The sequence below is a fragment of the Engraulis encrasicolus genome, chromosome 3 (genome assembly GCF_034702125.1).
Source record: "Engraulis encrasicolus isolate BLACKSEA-1 chromosome 3, IST_EnEncr_1.0, whole genome shotgun sequence".
Taxonomy (NCBI): domain Eukaryota; kingdom Metazoa; phylum Chordata; class Actinopteri; order Clupeiformes; family Engraulidae; genus Engraulis; species Engraulis encrasicolus.
In genome coordinates, this window is record NC_085859.1 from 50,556,458 (window position 1) to 50,576,457 (window position 20,000).

Consider the following 20,000-nt stretch of genomic DNA (forward strand, 5'->3'; position numbering starts at 1 on the left):
TGCAATAAGACTTGGGGCATTACATAAGAGACCTAGAGCAGATGGCTCCATTAGCATGCATGTGGGTGTGTCTGAGTGTGCCACTAGCCCTCCTGTGGACACTGACAAACCTGTGACAGATACTGCACTGCACTGTAGGGACCCCTCGCTAGGCTGAGGGCGGCCACACAGGTGTGGAACTCACACACTGCTGACGGCTGCTCTGTGTGTGTGTGTGTGTTTGTGTGTGTGTGCAGCATCTCTCTCTCTCTCTCTCTCTCTCTCTCTCTCTCTCTCTCTCTCTCTCTCTCTCTCTCTCTCTCTCTCTCTCTCTCTCTCTCTCTCTCTCTGTCTTAGTGTGTGTGTGTGTGTGTGTGTGTGCGTGTGCGAGTGTGTGCGTGCGAATTGTGTGTGTGTGTGCGCGCGCGCGCCTACTGTATGTTTGTGTGTGTGTGTGTGTGTGCGCGTGTGTGTACGTGCTTGTGCCTTCTGTATGTTTGCCTGTGTGTGTGTGTGTGTGTGTGTGTGTGTGTGTGTGTGTGTGTGTGTGTGTGTGTGTGTGTGTGTGTGTGTGTGTGTGTGTGTGTACGCATGCCTGTGTTTGCGTGTGTGGGAGCCACTGCTGCTGACTAGAGGTTTTTTTTGTTGTGCCCAGGGTCGCTCTACACGAGGAGGTTTTTTTCCAATCCTCCCCACCTTTACCCATTTTTTTGTTTATTTCTGCTTCTCCTTGGCAAAATGAAAAGCAGGATGCCTGAGAGGTGGCAAACGACCACACAGGATCTGAATGCCTCTTCTTTCTCTCTTTTCTCTCTCTTTCCCTCTCTTCTTTCTAGGCCAGAATGTGGTGGGTCTGTCTTCCTGTCTGACTGTCTGTCCCTAGATGACTGACTGACTGGTTGATAAAAAGAAAAGAATAAAGAAGGGTATGCCATTACTTGATAGCAGAGCACTGACATTTACAAAAACAAAAAGGGTTCTCAGCTCAAATTATCATCCGCTTCAATCATCGCTGCAGAGTGTGCTGGCACCTCTTCTCCTCTTCTCTGTCTGCTTTGCTGACCTGCCTTCACCTCTCCTCTCCTCTCCTCTCCTCTCCTCTCCTCTCCTCTCCTCTCCTCTCCTCTCCTCTCCTCTCCTCTTCCTCCTCTTCTGTCCTACTCTTTCCTCTCCTCCCATGTTCCCTCCTCTCCTCTCCTACTACTCTTTCCTCTCCTCTCTTCTCCTCCTATTCTATTCTACTTTCTCCTCTCCTCTCCTCTCCTCTCCTCTCCTCTCCTCTCCTCTCCTCTCCTCTCCTCTCCTCTCCTCTCCTCATCTTTCTGCTTCATGTCCTCCGCATGCTCTTCTCAGAATCAGTTTTATTGACCAAGTGCGCTTACAGTACATAGACACGAATTTGTCCTCTGCAAATATTTACTCTTTACATACATCCAACGCGTATATGCCATCTGCCCGCGGTCCTCATGCAGACGAGCAGACACCTCTACTGTGTCTCAGATGGTGCACTTACGCACCTCGGGCACTATGTTTCCGTTTGTAACCAATACGCCATGCACACTTAAACATAGTGCCTAAAATACACAAGTGTGCCATCTGAGACACAGAACTCTCCTCTGCTCCTGTAATGGATGACAGAGAAACAAAGGCTGTAATGATACACCCAACTCATGATTCGCTTTTCATCACTAATTCTGACCCATTGTTCGGTACAGCTCACATTGTTTTTAAGTGTGTACAGCTCCAGGCCACTTTATTAGAATAGCATGAAAAAGTTGATTTATTTCCATAATTCCATCAATAATGTTAAACTGTCATGGATTGTAGATGCATGGCCCAGTTGTTTAACTATTCCAATCATTCAAATTTTTCTTTTTACATAATTTGGCCTTCCAGCTCAAAAAACCCATGAATTGGGAAATTCGCATTATTAGAATATTGTAATAAAATCACAATTTTCTTCATCAAAATTCGTTTCACATCAGTGCACATCAAATCAGTTGAAATTTGGTACTTTCTACATAACATGCAATGTTCAATACTTGGTTAGGACTCTCTCTGTCTTAATAACGGCCATGATGCGTTTAACATTGAAGTCAATGGCAAAAACAGTGCATGGGAGTAATGAAGGCCAGATATCCTTGATGCTTTGCCGTCAGCTGTTCTTGTTTGTTGACCTGGTACCCCACACTTCACTCTTCAATATACCCATAGATATCCATGCTACGTTTTGGTGTTAACTCACCAGTTTAATTCTAACTCACCAGAAATAAAACCCCATTCATTTTCAATGGGGTTTCATTTCTGGTGATTTAGAATTAAACCAGTGAGTTAGCGACAAAACGTGGCATGGAAATCTACAGGGTATATTGAAGAGTGAAGTGTGGGACACCAGGTCAGCTATACAAAAACAGCTGACGGCAAAGCATCAAGGATATCTGGCCTTCCATTACTCCCATGCACTGTTTCTGCATCATGGCCGTTATTGTTAATAATATTAAGACAGAGAGAGTCCTAACCAAGTATTGAACATTGCATGTTGTGTAGAAAGTACCACATTTCAACTGATTTGATGTGCACTGATGTGAAACAAATTTTGATGAAGAAAATTGTGATTTTATTACAATATTCTAATGATGCGAATTCCCCAATTCATGTTTTTTTTGAGCTGGGAGACCAAAATGTGTAAAAATAAACAATTTAATGATTGGAATAGTTAAAAAACTGGGCCATGAATCTATAATCCATGACAGTTTAACATTATTGATGGAATTATGGAAATAAATCAACCTTTTCATGCTATTCTAATAAAGTGGCCTGGAGCTGTATATTTTTATTAATTAATTAGCTATTTTCCACATTTACCAACATTACTGATACTATGCATGTGGGTTCCTCATCTGCTTTATTTATGTTCTGCCCGTGCTCATTGTGGCCCTGTGTTCAAGCACTATCACCATATTATGGCTCTGCGTATGACGATTCCTCAATTTCGGTATAATATCGTTAAAGCCCTACAGATAGCACAGGTCCACATGGAATGCTATTAAAACTCGCTCTTGACTTCGCCCGTGATGGACAGAGTTTGTTTAGGTCCAGACAGGTTCTGGGCACTCTACCTGCCACCCCCCTCTGCCAGGTTGGTGGGCAGAGTAATTAACCAGTGCTCTCCCCCATTTTCCTCCATGACTGCGGTACCCCGAGCATGGTACCGTCCCTCTGAACTGCTCCATTGGGGCGCCATTTGGGATTGCCCCCTTGCACGGGTGAGGCATAAATGCAAATTTGTTGTGTGCAGTGTGCACATGTGTGCTGTGGAGCGCTGTGTCACAATGACATTGGGAGTTGGAGTTTCCCAGGTGGGCTTTCACTTTCATTCTGATGCAGCAGCAGTTCCTGCACTTAAGGCACCCACAAATGTGATTTTCCTGGTCAATGAAGAACACCTGATCATTCAAACTTAAAATACTTACTGTGACATGTACTGTATGAAACCACTGTCACTATAGTGGACTTTGTAACACACAATGTGTGTTCTGTATTATTCTCCGGTCTTTTGGCCTTTGGCTGAATCACCGAGCGCTGGGCACCAGATGACGGAGGTTATCTCAGCAGAGCAGAGCCTGTCCTTCTACTCAATAGTTTATTGGCCCATTAGCGATTCTGGCCTCGTTGGCCTCTTGGCAATGCTGGTCCTGTGACCCATTGGCGGTTCTGGTCCACTGGCGGTTCTGGCCCAAGGCCACTTGTCACATTGGGAGCCCAGACAAAAAGGGGAAGTTGAAGGACTGGTGTCTGTCCTTCCTATCAATGGCACACTGAGCCGTTGGCAATTCTGGCCCATGTCTGGTTTTGGTCTGTTGGTGTTTCTGTTTTTCCCACTGGCGGTTCTGGTCTGCTGGCGAGTCTAGCCCATTGGCGATTCTGGCTTATTGACACACGGTTTGCAGGTGGTTCTGGCCTGTTGGCCTATTGGCCCGCTGGCCTATTGGCTGGTTGGCAATTGTGGCCCACAGGCAGTTTTGGTCCTAGGGACAGAGGAAGCCCAGAAAAAAGACGGGGGTGGTGGTAGTTGGTATTGTTGATTTTGCAGCTTTACAGAGCTGTCTATGCCTTTGGCTATTCCAATGTCCACATATTATGTGGAGAGAGAGAGAGAAAGAGAGAATGAGAGAGAGAGACAGACAGAGAGAGCGAGAGAATGAGAGAGAGAGAGAGAGAGAGAGAGAGAGAGAGAGAGAGAGAGAGAGAGAGAGAGAGAGAGAGAGAGAATGAGAGAGAGAAAGACAGAGACGGAGAGACAGAGACAGAGAAACATCCCTTTGGCTTTTTTATTTATCAGCAGTGTTGTGCCTTCAAAAGGTAATGGCCCAGAGTCCCTGTCTGGATCCAAGGGCCACGGTGCGGTGACCTTCACTTAATTATGTTTGCCTATTTCCAGCACCGGAGGTGGCAGCAGGGGGGCACAAAAAATGTTGGCGACTGCTTTGGGACGTGGGTATGAATGAATCTATTTTGGCTGGCAGTGCCCAACATGATGATGGTTGATGCATGCAGGGCCGTTGACAGTTTAAGACAAAGTCATCTGAAAGGGCCCCCCACCCAATACATACAATATTATCAGGACCTGGTTTGTGCCCCCCACCCCTCTCGCTGGGCCTGAGACAACTGACCTCTTTGTCCACCTACCCTGTCAGCTTCCCTGTGTGCACAAGCTTGCATTGTCACCAGGTAAATGGTGCGTTCAGACAGTAAGGCAAATTACGGGGCTGACTTGGCACTGGTACAGTCACCACTTGGGTCGCTGACAAATATCAGGGGACAAGTTAGGACCAAGACATGTTTCAGCAATGTTACACAGTAAAACATGCAATGTTAATTCAACTCACCTACCGAGTCGATTTAACTTCTTCTAGTTGATTTGATCACAGAGTACGTGTTGAATTGCATTGCCTACTGTGTATACAGTATGTGCACCGAGAACAAGATAACCAGTAAAAAGATCTGTGTCAGCGTGTTGGTTTAGAGAGATAAAATAAGCAACACATCATTAACTGTGTAAAAACTTGATGTGTCCCTGAATTCTTAACAAGGGTAAAAAACCCATCAACAACCACAACAACAACAACAACAACAACACACAGCTTGTCATATTCTGCTAGTTGGCCAACTTTGACGTAAACATGCCCAATTAGCGTACACCTTTAAGTATCTAATGGCATCTAACAGCAGTGGAAATGTTGACTCTGCTGCTAAAGATGTTTTTCCTCTATTTACCTCGTTGGCTTTTTTTTTCTTCTCTCCATCCCTCTCTTGCATGTGGGCTTGGAACAGTGCCATGCTCATCTCATTAAAACAGGAGCATTTGTTTAGCAAAAAGGGGGAACGTGTTTAAATGTATGCAGTTTGCTCTGGTAGCTGTGTTGTGCCGCGCGATGTGATATCAGAGCTCTCTCTGATCACTCAACCCAAAACGCTCCTGCGAGACACCAGCTGAATGGTGATGAGCTGTCTGAATGAGAGGGAGAGGGAGAGGGAGGGAGGGAGGGAGGGAGGGAGGGAGAGAGAGAGAGAGAGAGAGAGAGAGAGAGAGAGAGAGAGAGAGAGAGAGAGAGAGAGACACTCTCTCACACACACACACACACACACACACACACACACACACACACACACACACACACACACACACACACACACACACACACACACACACACACACACACACACACACACAGCACACAGCACACAGTACACACAATAGCAACGGGTCAACGTTTTGCAGAAGTCCTTGACTAATAACACCATAAATGATTGCCAATGTTTTTAGAAACACTAGTACTTTCACAATGACTGCTCTACAGTGTATGCTGACATGGGGGCAAACACATCTGCACCCACTTGCATAACATTGCCTTACATTTAGCTGATACTTTTATCCCAGAGAGTTATTTTAGGTACAGGGCACAGCCCCTGCAGCAATGTGGGTTTAGATGCCCTGCTCAAGGGCACCTCAGACATGGATCAGGATGTAAGACAGTGTTTCCCACTTTTTTGTCTCTCACAAAACCCCTAAGCATTTCATATAGTGAGAGCACTCCCTCCCTACATGTTCCTCTACTATCCCAATGTGACTATGCGCTCCATATATTTATTGTCACAACATTGTTATAGTACACTATAACATTGTTATAGTCTTGTATTATTATAATTGTCATAGTACACACACACCCCCTGCTGTGTGCTCACATACCCCTTGTGGTACACGTTCCCCTGGTTGGGAATCACTGATGTAGGACGCTGCCTACATTCTTGTTGCTGGTATGGGATTTGAGCAGTCCACCCTCCAACCCCAAGATCCGACTCCGATCTGACACAGAGAGTCGATTTAGCATCTTCCACAGTGTATATCCCGGCGTACTCTCCAAGTGTTGATTTAAAACGGCATTTTTTACTGCATACATACTTTATTTGTTGCTGGTGCGGGATTTGAACCAGCAGCCCTATGACCCCAAGTCAACTCCATTTCCATTTCCCATTTACAGCTGCTTATCCTGGTTGTTGCCAGACTATATCACAAGTGAGATATAGCCCGGGAACCATCTTGATCTATGAATTTTCTCTTTGGAGTTCGTATTTGGAAGTATTTAAAATAGTGTCTAAAACTTGATGGAAAGCTGGTTTCACATTTACCTTCAACATGGTGAATTTGTAAATAAATGCAAAGCTTCCATTTGCCTACTGATACTGTATGTCTTGCCTTCCCTCCCTCTCACGCCTTTCGTAAAGTCTTCACGAAAATAATAGAGTAATTTTCGTGGTGCATTCACGTTATTGCCCGCCTTTCGTAAAGTCTTCACGAAAATAATAGATTAATTTTCACGCTGCCTATTCACTTGAATTGCCCCACTGCTGCTATGGTTATCCAAACGTCTGCAGGGGCGGGGAGGGGGTGCTGACAAAACACTGCTGATACACTCGGGACTCACTAATTCGACGCCCTTTCGGTACTTACGCCTTATGTCCCCTAAACCTAAACCTAAACCTAACCCTAACCTTAACCCTACTTAACCCTAAACCTAACCCTAACCCTAACCTTAACCCTAACCTTAACCCTAACCTTGACCCTAAACCTAACCCTAAATTGCTTGTTTGAAATGTTTGATTACCATGTGATGGTAGGCTACCGAAAGGGCATCAAACTAGTGGGTCGCTAGGCAACAGTCGGGCAATTCAAGTGAATAGGCAGCGTGAAAATTAATCTATTATTTTCGTGAAGACTTTACGAAAGGCGGGCAATAACGTGAATGCACCACGAATTTTTTTTTTTTTTTCGTGAATACTTCACGAAATGAGTGAGATACGGTTGTTCGGATGGGAGTGGGCGCACAAACAAGACATCATGGGATTTCCCAGGCTGATAGCGGCTCCTATTAGGCCACAAACTGCCTCCATTAGAACAGAATCGCACCTAGTATTTCCATGGGTCTTGACATTGGCCTGGTAGCAATTAGGCAGAATGCTATGTTGTTTGAAAAACGCATGCTTTTAGAGCACTGTATTTTCTTTTTAGTGATTATACCTGTGGCTAAGTGGATCATTTGCTTGCCACCTTGTCAAATCTCCCTCTTCTACACAATAGATCTGTGTTATTAAGTTCATAATGCAGACCCTCTCCATCCCCTTCTGGCGCACCTGACAGGTTGACAGATTACATATAGTTGTCATTATCAGGGCCTCTGACAGCTTTGGCCAGGCCCGGGACAAAGTCATCTGGAAGGACCCCACCACTCAATGCAGATAATGTATTGGGAAGCCAAACTCTGGGCTGCCCACCTCTCAAATTGACCTCTTTATCCCCCCCATTGTCTTCCCTGGTCGTGATGATAGGGGCTAATCACTGGCACAGGGGGTTGGAGCGAGGCATGAGCAATCATAAAGCAGCCGTTGATGAGAGAAAAAGAATGCAAATGCCTCATGGGGTGAGCACAAGAAAAGCACAAGAGGTAGCACAAAGATGAATGCACAGCATGTGTTGTACAGGGAAGCCCACTTCTTTGATTCCAAGAAAGCTACACTAACAGTAAAAGGTCTTGTTGCTTTATTGCTGATGTATACTGTATATGCTTATCAAGTATTTTTTAGGTCAATTCATATACAATAAGATTATGTGTGAGGGCGTGTATGTGCAGTGTTTTGGCAAATTGAAATTGATTTTTTTCAATATACGAAGCTCTGTAATGTTGTTCCTGTTCAGAGAACACAGCATTCCAGCTCCATGAACAAGCATGCTGCTGGATGAGTAGGTGGGAGGCATTGTAGCTGAAGGGAAGTAGAGTTGCCCCGCCAGGACTAAAGGGCTCTGTATGCTCTCGCGGCAGCCTGTCACAGAGATGTCTTCACAGATAGTTTTGATTTTTGCTCTGACGGGATCAATAGGTCTGCGCTATGTTAGGCTATTCATCATCACAACGGTAGGGGCAACGAGAGGATTGTTCAACCTGCCTTCAATACAAGGATCAGACTATAACGTGTCTGTAGCTTTGTAGCTTCATTTATTTGCACAGACTCGGCCGCAATGAAAATGTAGCATATTTAAGAAATGTAAACCTGCATTTTTGAGGACACTAACAGCCACCATGGTAGTTTGAAACAGGTTGCTCTCATGTGTACCGATATAACTTCTGCGTTGTAGCTTGCAAGTACACATGTTGTCTTTGGGTTTATGTAAATAAATGAAACTATGAAGCATGGGCATATTATTTAATGAATATCACACCCAGCATTTTCCTCTCACAAACAATAGCCTGGTGAAGGTTAGGTTGCTTGTTGTCGAAGGCAGAGTGGCTCTGGTCGCAGCGGTTGCCACCTTGTTTGTCTGCGAAGCTCGTCTACGAGTAGTTGCATTGTTGGAGGTGCACACCAAGTTACTGCGAATGTTAGCAAAATATCTGCGAGGCTATCTGTGACACTACTCAGACAATTTGATTTCTGAGCATAAACTGGGCTTGAAACCTGGGACTTCTGGGGTGCCAAGCTGGGGGTGCTACACCAAAGAGTCAGGGCCATTGGCGTGACAGTCAGAGTGCACTCACAATCCTAGTGATGGTCATTTCATCACAGGCATGCAGTTGCAGATTATGTAGAATAACTAAAATAACTCAAGGCCAGACCAGGTCCAAGTTCCTTTTACGTAGACCTGTTTAAATAAAGCAATGAATTGTGGTTTTGCATTTGTTACTCTGTGAAAGAGGGAGCGAAGGATAGCTAGGGTATGTTCACAAAGCTAGGCTATGGACAATGAAAAAATAAGATGACTTTGTTAGTTGATGGAGAACAAAATCCCCCTTCTCTATCTTATTGAGCTGATAATGCAAAAGGGGGAAAGAGGAAGCAAGAGGGGTATGAACAGAGAGAGTAGACAGAGAGAGGTTCCATTGACCCATTGTTTCCGGGTTCTATTATTGCAAGGGGAAGGGGAAAAAATCCCCCTTTAGGCAGACCTAGGCAGACCTAAGGACTGTTCTATTCAATGCTAGGAGTATTATGACACGCCCCTTTAGGCAGACCGGAACCTGGTCATGTTAGGTGCCCATAGCAACCTATTACATTGGCATATCTCTATATACTTAAAGAATCTCTGGTATGAAGATAGCTGCTTAGAGAATGATCAAGCAAGAGGGGTATGAAGATAGCTGCTTAGAGAATTTTTGGCAACCTTTCTTTTCTGTTCTGTGGCACATGTTTTCTCCAGCCATTCACTAATGTAGCTGATCCTAGTCCACACAACCTCTAAGCACAGGAGTTAATTTGTAAAATCATCTACATTGAGCAAGCAGCACTGGGTGATCTAGAATATGCTGATGATCATTGTATCGTCTGTGTCCAGGTTTGCCTAACAGCTTTTGGTCTGGGGGAATGGGAATTTGTTTCTGGGGGCCTTTGGCAGCCAGAGGCAACTGTGGCACTGTTGTTTTTGGCTAATCAATGTAAGCTATTCACAGCTATTGGAATATGAATACAATTCAGTAGAGGCATAAAATCAACCAAACTATGCTGCAAAACCACATTGTCTGCCCAACCGTGGATAATTGGAGGATAGAGCAGGTTCAAGGCATTGCCATTTGAAATTGTAACATGCGCTGACCAAGGAAAGCACATCCAAAGCCAAGAGTCGCAAAGCCAAGGGTTAATTTGATGTTTGGAGTAGGATGATGACAAAATGGGCTGTTTTACAATCTGGTACAGATTTCATGTCAGAATCAATCCCTTATTATGGTGCTGATTAGTTTGCTGACCAGCTTCAAGGACTTACTTAATTACTTGCAGATTTCCTTTCTGCACATTTTACTGAGATGAGGGAAGTGTGTTTTTTGAACTGGTGGTAAATCTGTGCAATAATGTATTAAAAGGACAACGTTTTTACAAACAAGAAGTTAAAGGTTCAGTGGACATAGCCCTCTATCCTCAAAACGCTTCCCTGCAGTATCTAGTTATTTTATTTTCAGTAAATGTGAGTGAGTACTAGGGAGATAGGTCTTTCTTTAGTTTTGCTGTATTACAGCTTTTTTTTGTTTAAGATGTGGAGGAATAGAAACCCATTCTCCTTTCTCTGTCTCCATCTGATTGAATAGCTATTAAATCCAGCCCAAAAAATAATTTCTGGAGGTGATTTGATGCAGCGAGTGGAAAAAATGCCCCATAATATTGAAATTCACAACTTATTGTATTCCCCCAGAGAAGCAGTTCCATTTGCCGTTATCTGTAGAGGAGAGAGAGGAGAAATCTCTGGATGGATTTGTCAGCGTGGGCGTAATCTATGTTGTTAGATGCCCACGCGAGTCTGACTGAATTTTCAAGTGATGCTCTCGAAAAATGAACAGTGCACGAACACAATTTCCAATGAGTGAGGGAAAACCCACTCAATGATGAGATATACATCAAACTGTGCGGCCCAAATGATATCGGAAGATGGTAATCCCTGATAACGGAATAATGAACTGTGTCCTTTTGTTCTTATAATAATGAGGTGTAATCTCGGATGTGGAGGAAAGAATCCTCTTGATATTTGCAAACAGGCCGACTGTTCTCTTGATGTTTGCTCAGAGTTATCTCTTCACGCGGCGGGATCACACCTTGATTTATTTAAACAAGTAAAATCATTTGTCTCCGTCTTTTATTCTTTCCTTGAAACCGTTTTTTTCCCCCTTTGTCCACTACTCAAGACTTTAAAACATGAGCTTGACAGAAACCGTGGGTGTCTACTGTACTGCCGACCTACTCTTAACTCCTCTCATTCATGATGCTTGTTCTGCAGAAGAGAGCCATGCAGGGAGGAAGGCATGAGCAGCTTGTTAAGATCTCTGTACACCTACACAGGTATGCACCATTAACTACTGTCAGAATGTTGCCGCTGCCGCTACCTCAGCCTCTGCACTACCACTCCAGCACTGTAGGGGGTACAGACTGATCATGTGCACTGAATACCTGAAACCTTACGCGATAGAGGTAGAACATAACAATAGAGTGGCCATGCCCATGCCCCCAATTTATATCCATTGATTTGTATCATAGAGGTAGAACATGACGGCAGGTGTCACACCCCCAGTTGTCACGGCAATCCAGGCAGACTTTATTTGGAAGTAGATCTGTGCATTGTAAAGGAATAGAGAGGATAATGTGGAGATTTCCATTGACACACCATATTTGACATTTTTTGGCGTTGGCGTGTTCATTGATTTGCACAGATCTACTTACACAAGATGGAGGCAGCGCGTGCCGTTTTCTGGTGCCGTCGCGAATTGCCGTGTCCACTCTAGTGTTAAGTTATGCCGAACATCTTCTACTAGAGTAAGATACATCAAGCCCATAGTTCTCCGGGATCCATTTGACGTTAGATGAACGCCCCTTCAGGAGACTCTAACTTCAGTTAGGAGACTTAAGGGTGAGAATAAATGGAGTTCCCTTAGTGCTGTTGATGACAATAGTACATATCTTAGTACATATGTATCTTATGCAAAACTCCGACAAGCGGAACAGAAAGAGAAAAAGAAAAAGGGGACAACGCCCCCTTAGGAGATCGAACTTGAGCACACTCCTTTGCATTGTGTAGGCCAGTGTTTGGGGTATCTTATTCTACTAATAGATGTTTGCTGACCCTTATGACCTGCTACCTGCTGCAGTCAGTGCACCAAAATGCCCATTCCATACACCATTCTATCAAGGCTCTTGGCTGCCTACTCTCAACTTATCCTGAAACTCTTGTCAGCCACCTGCAGTGCTCACCTAATGTGCAGTGTCTGTGAAGGGCAGAGAGTAGTGTGTCAATGGCATACTGTTGCCCTAGCGCCATGAAGTTAGCCAAATAAAATAAAAAATATATAAGAAATGCAAGAAGAACTTTGTGTCTAACTGATTTTCTTATCCTTTTATTCCTATAAGTAAGAGTATGTTATTCCAAACCCCATATGATAAGGGTAATATATACAGTAATTATCCAGACTAGTGTGTGCACATTAAGAATTGCATTGTGTTATAAGGCATGTGTGACAATTAAGTCTCTGTAAGTAGAGCACATTATCTTATCTATTTCTATGTATTTTTCCCAGCAATTTGTTCTATTATCTAGTTCTTTTGCTCCAGTCTTTGTGTCTGGCATCGACACAGATGTTTCTGCACTCTATTTCTTGTTTTGTTTTTTAGCTGGCATGGCTGTGCTGTTGTGGGTTTGTGCTTTTGTTCTTAGCGTTCTTGCCCACTTTCCTCGACCTTTCACCACTGTCTAGCATCATTGTCCTGGGGAAAATTGAAAGTTGTTTTTTTGTTTGTTTTTATTTCTCTCCCCTTGAGTAACGTAAAGCACAATAACAATGCCTGTGTTGTGTCCCACGTGCCTCAACATACCAACATGTGCCACTTCAAGACATGAAAATGCCTGTTCAAAATAAAGAGGGGGAAAAAAGCACATTAGAGTGTATTGTGTTCAAGAGCAACAGGGGAATTTGTCAGTCCTTTTTCCAATTAAGCCCACCTCATGTTCCCCGCCTTGATTAACATGATTACAACAAGTCTTAGCTCTCGTTCAAGAGCAATTAAGGAGTGATTGTGGATCTCAAAGGCCACTTCAGCCCTGTGAAGGTGCTCAGGTTGCCAAGCGGAAGAATGGAAAACCATTAAGGCCTTTACATGTTTTATTGGGGACGCAAGTAATCATTGTTTTACATCTGAGCAGTTTTCAAGGCAGGCAAAAGAAAAAAACTCCATGGACACTTTCATGGGCCGCCCCACTTTATTGGGCGAAGCGAAAAGCGAGGCAACTTTGATTGGATTGACTCTCCAGTGTTTGTTCAGCTTTTATTGTATTAGATTGTATTGTTAGACATGACTTGTATTGACGCCGCCCATAGATTACTATGCCAACTTGGCAGGTGGAAAGTTCACTGCAGTGTTTATTGTGCCCCTAGCCATGAGCTGGTGCATTGCAAGGTGCGTATGTATCGACGCCAATCACTCACCCGCATGTCCACACTGCACCGAGCTAAGCACAGGAAACGGTGGTGGAATGATTTCTGGCGGACTGACTGAACTTAGATACTCTGACTCTGAAGATGCGTAATGGAATCTTATGCTATTTCAAACATTTAGACCAGGTTTCCATCTAAAAAGCGTGGGATGTGGGATTCTGTGTGTGTGTGTGTGTGTATTAGTGTATGTGTGGGCTGGATGTGTGTAATCATCCTCACCATCATATCTTCAGATCAATGCAAGGAAAAAAGCTTCAATTTTTGTATAGATTTTTGTACTACTTGCTAAATAGTTTAGAGAGACGTGTGTAGGGGCATTCACCAGCTTTCATCCCCTCCTAATGAACCCACCGCCATGAACACACACACACACACACACACACACACACACACACACACACACACACACACACACACACACACACACACACACACACACACACACACACACACACACACACACACACACACACACACACACACACACACACCACAGCCATTAGCCCTATATACACTTCTCTCAGGTGCCTGGGCTTGGAGTAATGGCGGTCCCGACTGCCGACTGCAGTAAGTGTACCAACAGCAACATGCGTCGTCATCAAGATCATAATAAAAAAGACATTATTGTGGTCATGTCATGCGCAATGCTCTATTGACAGAGATGCAACTTCAGGACACATTGCGTAAGCATTGTCTCAATAACTGCTGAGTTAGCCAATTTAAAGGATGGATGATGGTAGTTGTGGTGTTGGATTGGAACATTAATCTTGAAGCAGCACTAAGTTCAGTTTTAAAGTAATGTGTCTGACATTGTGTACATAGTGTCTGTACTTCATCAACTACCCTGACTTTGCTTTGCCACACTGTGTGGGCCGTTACACAACATAAGTTTGTGAGTTTGAAGAAGTGAGATGCACATGTATACTGTGTGGGCCGTCACACAACATAAGTTTGTGAGTTTGAAGAAGTGAGATGCACATGTATACTGTGTGGGCCGTCACACAACATAAGTTTGTGAGTTTGAAGAAGTGAGATGCACATGCAGTGCTGCCTTACTGTGTGGGGTGTCAATCCCAGGTTTAGAATAGCTGGGGACACTGGTGGTGGGCACTGGTGGAGTCCCAAAATGTTGTCATCCCATTCTGTCTTTGACTTTTTTTGTGGCTTTTTTCAGTACATCCATCTCAGTGTGTGAGTCCTCTCCTTTTTTCCTGCATTACTTTTTTGTAATCGCGGACTGAGCGAATGTCCCCAGAAGACTAAGGTGCGGACGCTACCGCCACCTTGTACCAGGTTTAGAATAGCCCATATATGTGAGTTTCATACAATACGTACTCGTATATAGATATTTGTATGAGACAGTACTGACGATCTATTGCACATTGAAATGAAAATCCCATCAGTTAGTATTGGGCGTGCCAAACTACAAAAATACCCATATATGTGTGAACAGGGTCTGAGACTACTATAGTAGAGTAATAGTGGAGTACACTAGAGTAGTTGTTAGCAGGGCCCTAAATTAACTTTATTCATCACCAGCCAAAATGGGTCAAAGTGGCTTGTCTACCAGCTAAACTGATTCTTCACCAGCATTTGGCCAGTTGGCTGGTTTTAGTTTAGAGACCTGGTAATAAGTATTGGGCAAGCCTCCATCATCTACAAAGCTCCCCCATTCACTGACTGTCGTCTGGTCATGTAGCAGAGTGCCATGCCAGCATTTACGCCAGTGTCAGCCATGCCATGCTAACTAATGGGCACCCTGGAAAAAAAGCATGTGGTGTGTTTTATCAGCTCTTGTTTTTATTTTGTTTTATTAAAGTAAAAAAAAAAAAAACCCAGGGATTTGGATCAGAATATTGGTCCGAATGCCCTTGGCAGTGTGTGGGCAGCTTTTTTGTTCTGGACACATTAGATCACGTCCAAGAGAACAACACAACACAACAGAAGCTCCGTTTCGCTTCCCACAGCGACCAATGGCACAATCTGCTGGGCCGGCTCGACACAAACGAGTAAACAAAAACAACAAGCAAAAGGGTTGTAGTAGGCCATGCGAATAAAGACATTCGGACTTCCCTTCCTACTGACCAGCCTCTAGTCTGACGCGGTTCTCAAGCTGCGTCTGTGTTTTTCTGTGTGTGTGTGTGTGTGTGTTTTTCTGTGTGTGTGTGTGTGTGTGTGTGTGTGTGTGTGTGTGTGTGTGTGTGTGTGTGTGTGTGTGTGTGTGTGTGTGTGTGTGTGTGTGTGTGTGTGGTGTCTGCACTGGCTGTAGTAAGTGTGTGTGTGTGTGTGTTAGTGTTAGTGTGTGTGTGTGTGTGTGTGTGTGTGTGTGTGTGTGTGTGTGTGTGTGTGTGTGTGTGTGTGTGTGTGTGTTTTTCTGTGTGTGTGTGTGTGTGTGTGTGTGCACGCACTCATTTCTGAATGATTGGTTGCTGCCTGTGTTTGTGTGCGTGTACATTGCATTTGCGTGCATGCATGCGTGATAGCGTGTGTGCGTGCGTGTGTGTATGTTTTCATGCACGAGTGTGAGGATCCCATATTTCTACAGGGACTCAAACCAACACCTACATATAATTGTGACTGCACGTGGGTAAAAGTGTCAGCTAAATGTAATGTAATGCAATGCAATGTACAAGTAATGCAATGTAATGTATTGTGATTAGGGGTGGGCATAGATTATTTTTTTAAATCTAGATTAATCTCACTGTAATTATGAAATTAATCTAGATTAATCTAGATTAATCTATATCAAAATGGCTCATTCAGAATAGGCACGATAGCAAAATAATGCCGAAAAAAACCTTGGGGTTTCTTAAAGGCCAACTTCCGATAAAACTCAGTTTTACTCACTCCTTTCGAAGATCGGACGGTCACCCCAAGTTAAACTCACTTGCAAGGCTCTCATAGCGGTGCGTCAACTATCCTGGCTGTGTTTCCCGGTGTTTTCCAATTTACATAAATAATGCAGAAACGAGCGAATCAAAAGGTTTATATCGACCCATTTATCTAAAAACATGTCGAGTAATTTTTTTCTGCTTGTTTTCAAAACAAGCAACGTCTGGTGGCCCGAAACATAGCTTAGCTTAGCTATCAGCTGGTTGCTACTCTCAGGTACACACACAGCACAAAGCCTCATACATAAAGCCTGCTCACTCCGGTTGCTCCGTGCCTGCAGCTCGCCTAGGGGTCGCTGTCGAAAGAGCACAGCCCTGAATGGAGCCTGCACGCCTCCGTTGGCGCCCCTATAGTGCAGTACCACCCGGGGAAGTGGCGACTCTGTTTCCCATTACATTCTCTCCAAGAACTGGAGGACTGAGCCAATCAGAGACGCGTTTCTTTGAGAGCAGTAGGAGTGAGCCAATCAGAGACGCATTTCCACGAGAAACACGGAACACTCTCTCGTTTCTCCACAAGCCACCTTGCCAGCTTGCAAAAACGTCTTGAAACAAAGCAACCAGAACGTTTTTTAAAACAGGACCAACGCGTAACACATTCAATAACAATTGGGAACACGGCAATACTAATTAAATGACGTTGAGAATCCATCGTTAAGACAGATGGCATTAGACCAGAGCTCATCTTTTTTTTCCAAAATGCATCTCATCTTCAAAAAATGGTCATGTTGATACTTGGTGATGAAAAAAATACAGCAATATGTGTAAAGTGTGTCCAATATGTTAGGAAGCATTTACAGTTATAAGATACTGAAATTTCAAAATGAACAGCGCTATAAGTTGTAGAGGCAAATACAGATAAATCTATCAAACATTTAATTTTAAACAAAATTACCTCAACAATGCAGCATTTCTAATGGGCAGAGAGAGAGAGAGCGAGAGAGAGAGAGAGAATCTGCCACTGACTGTTAAAAGGAGCAGCGGCTCCTTTACGAGAGGGAGGAGCTCTGCGCGTAGTTGGCACTTGGCACCGCAGCCCTCATCTAGAACCTACAGCACTGGCAGTGGCACACGGCGATTTGACAGTTGTTCTCAGAGTTAGAATGCCAGATGAGTTACAACTCGACATGAATTCAGTTTGCAAAAAAAAAGTCCACCGCGAGCTTTATTACCGTCGGACATGAGAATCTCACTGAATCGCAAATGTGCGCGATTGCAACACAAACATTCAGCGAGAGTAGATATTGACAGTTTCAGTTTGACAATCTTCAAAATGCATAGGACTATCACACGGAATGTTTTGCAATTATAGCACAGGCAAGATATCTGGAAGTTGTTTATGTATTCTATGCAATGCATGAGGAAATGTAGGCTATGTCGGGCTGGTAGCTACTCACACACAATAATGTCTCTATGCTTCACCTCAAACAATAACGTCTCTTTAGTCTACCACTTGTGAAAAAGCGCTCAAACAACAACTACCACAGCAGAGGGATTAATGTTTTCAGCATGCAAACACTTCATATTTAGTAGGTCTGCTGAAACAACAGGTGGAGAGAGGAGAAGCGACTGGAGCGCAGTCTGAAAGCGTCTGTCAATCAAACGTTATGGTGACGTGCATACCCAAACTCCAAACCTATATTTTGAGAATAGATTAACGTGCGATATTTTCTTTATTTATCACATTATCGCAGCACGTTAACGCCGATAACGGCCCACCACTAATTGTAATGTACTGTAATGTTCTGTACTGTAATGTAATATATTGTAATGTTGTGTGTTTAATTAGGGAGCTGCGGTCGCTGTCTCTGCTGGGTCGAGATGAGGACGTGCCGGGGCTGGAGGCTCTGCCACTCAGACTCATGCAACAGGACTGCACTGCCGTCAAGACACTGCTGCTACGACTACGCAGGACACTACAAGAGGTAGGAGGACACACACGCACGCACACACACACACACACAAACACACACACACGCACACACACACACACACACACACACACACACACACACACACACACACACACACACACACACGTACATGCGCATGAGCGCACGCACGTACACTAGGGGTGGGTATTGGCAAAGGGTTCACGATTCGATGCGCATCACGATACACATGCCACGATGCGATTCTATCACGATGCATTGCGATTCATGTACTACTGTGATGCATTGCGATATTTACTTCAGTAAATGTGTAAAATAGCTTATTTGCTATTTACGCACGCACGCACACACACACACATACACACTGTTCATGTAACCCCCACTACCTGCTCCTCTTGCCACACAGCATGACCCCACCACAACTCACAATACCGCCTACTTCATCCCTTCTCCCAGTACCTCTGCTACCTGCACTATTTGGTCTTGCATTGTGTGTGTGTGTGTGTGTGTGTGTGTGTGCGTGCGTGCGTGCGTGCGTGCGTGCGTGCGTGTGCGTGTGTGTGTGTGTTTACGTACCTGTATGTGTGTATGCGGCATCACCCTGCAGGAAGTGAGTTCAACCCCTTTGCCACCATGACAACGCTGCACAGCACAGCACACACACACACACACACACACACACACACACACACACACACACACACACACACACACACACACACACACACACACACACACACACACACACACACACACACACACACACACACACACACACACACACACACACACACACTTGCACTGTGTGCTGCACTTGTGTGTCTTGCCAGCACGTACGCACGCACGCACAGCTGGAAATATTGATTGTTTTTCTCATGTCTCTTTCTCTATATGAAGGAGAAGCAGCACACACTAAGCCTTTTCTCTGGCTTTTAAAAACAAGCATTTCTCCCTGTCACATGCTCAACACCAGGTTATGGTCAGTGTCAAATGGAGAATCTAAACTGAGGGGTTTATAACAGAAACGGAAAATCAGACTCATCATGATATCTGACTGGCATATGCAGCCTTGGTGATTAATATGTGGATAATTTTAAAACCGGACATTTTTTTAAAATCTGTATCCACATGTAGCATGTATGTACAACACCAAAACACCATTGTGACAGGTGTTCTAGAAATAAAAAAAAAATATCTGTTTTAGGGAGCTGAAACTCATTTACGTGTAAACAAAAGGCTCAAATCTGTACATTTACAAAAATATCCATATACTGTACGTGTTAAGAGGCTCTCATACTAGTAGAGTAGTGTATAGCGGAGTACAGTAGAGTAGGTTAAAGTCACCTTATTAATCCCAAAGCAAAGTGAAGCTGTCAAGCAGCCTACAAGTACTTAAGCAAAATGACACGAGTGGGAGGGATGACGGAAAGTGATATCGTCTTAAGGCACGAATGCATCAAGTGAGACATTCTAATAGTGCATACTACACATTCCAAAATTGCAAGACATACTGAACATTCCAACATGCATTATACTACACACAGAGACATAAAAACAGATCGAGCATATTGAAGATCTCTTCATACAAACAAACATACAAACACACAACTCCAACCTTGGTGTAAAATGTGTCCTGATTGCCTTGGTTGTCAACAAAGATCAAAGCATCCTAGAAATTGATTAGTGGGCAGATGCATCAACTATCTTTATTGACATGA

The 20,000-nt window shown here is 44.0% G+C and overlaps 1 protein-coding gene across 4 annotated transcripts in view; it reads left to right on the plus strand.

Annotated features, from left to right (window-relative positions):
- The window catches only part of ccser1 (coiled-coil serine-rich protein 1), a 250,485-nt gene that overhangs the window by 71,646 nt on the left and 158,839 nt on the right, over nucleotides 1–20,000 (plus strand). For all 4 annotated transcript variants that reach the window (XR_010034394.1, XM_063195671.1, XM_063195672.1 and 1 more), the window contains exon 10: nucleotides 18,180–18,315. Coding sequence is in view for 3 of the 4 variants with exons in the window: in XM_063195671.1 (XP_063051741.1) it covers nucleotides 18,180–18,315 (136 nt within the window). In the remaining variant the exon portion in view is untranslated. The remainder of the gene's footprint in view (nucleotides 1–18,179; nucleotides 18,316–20,000) is intronic.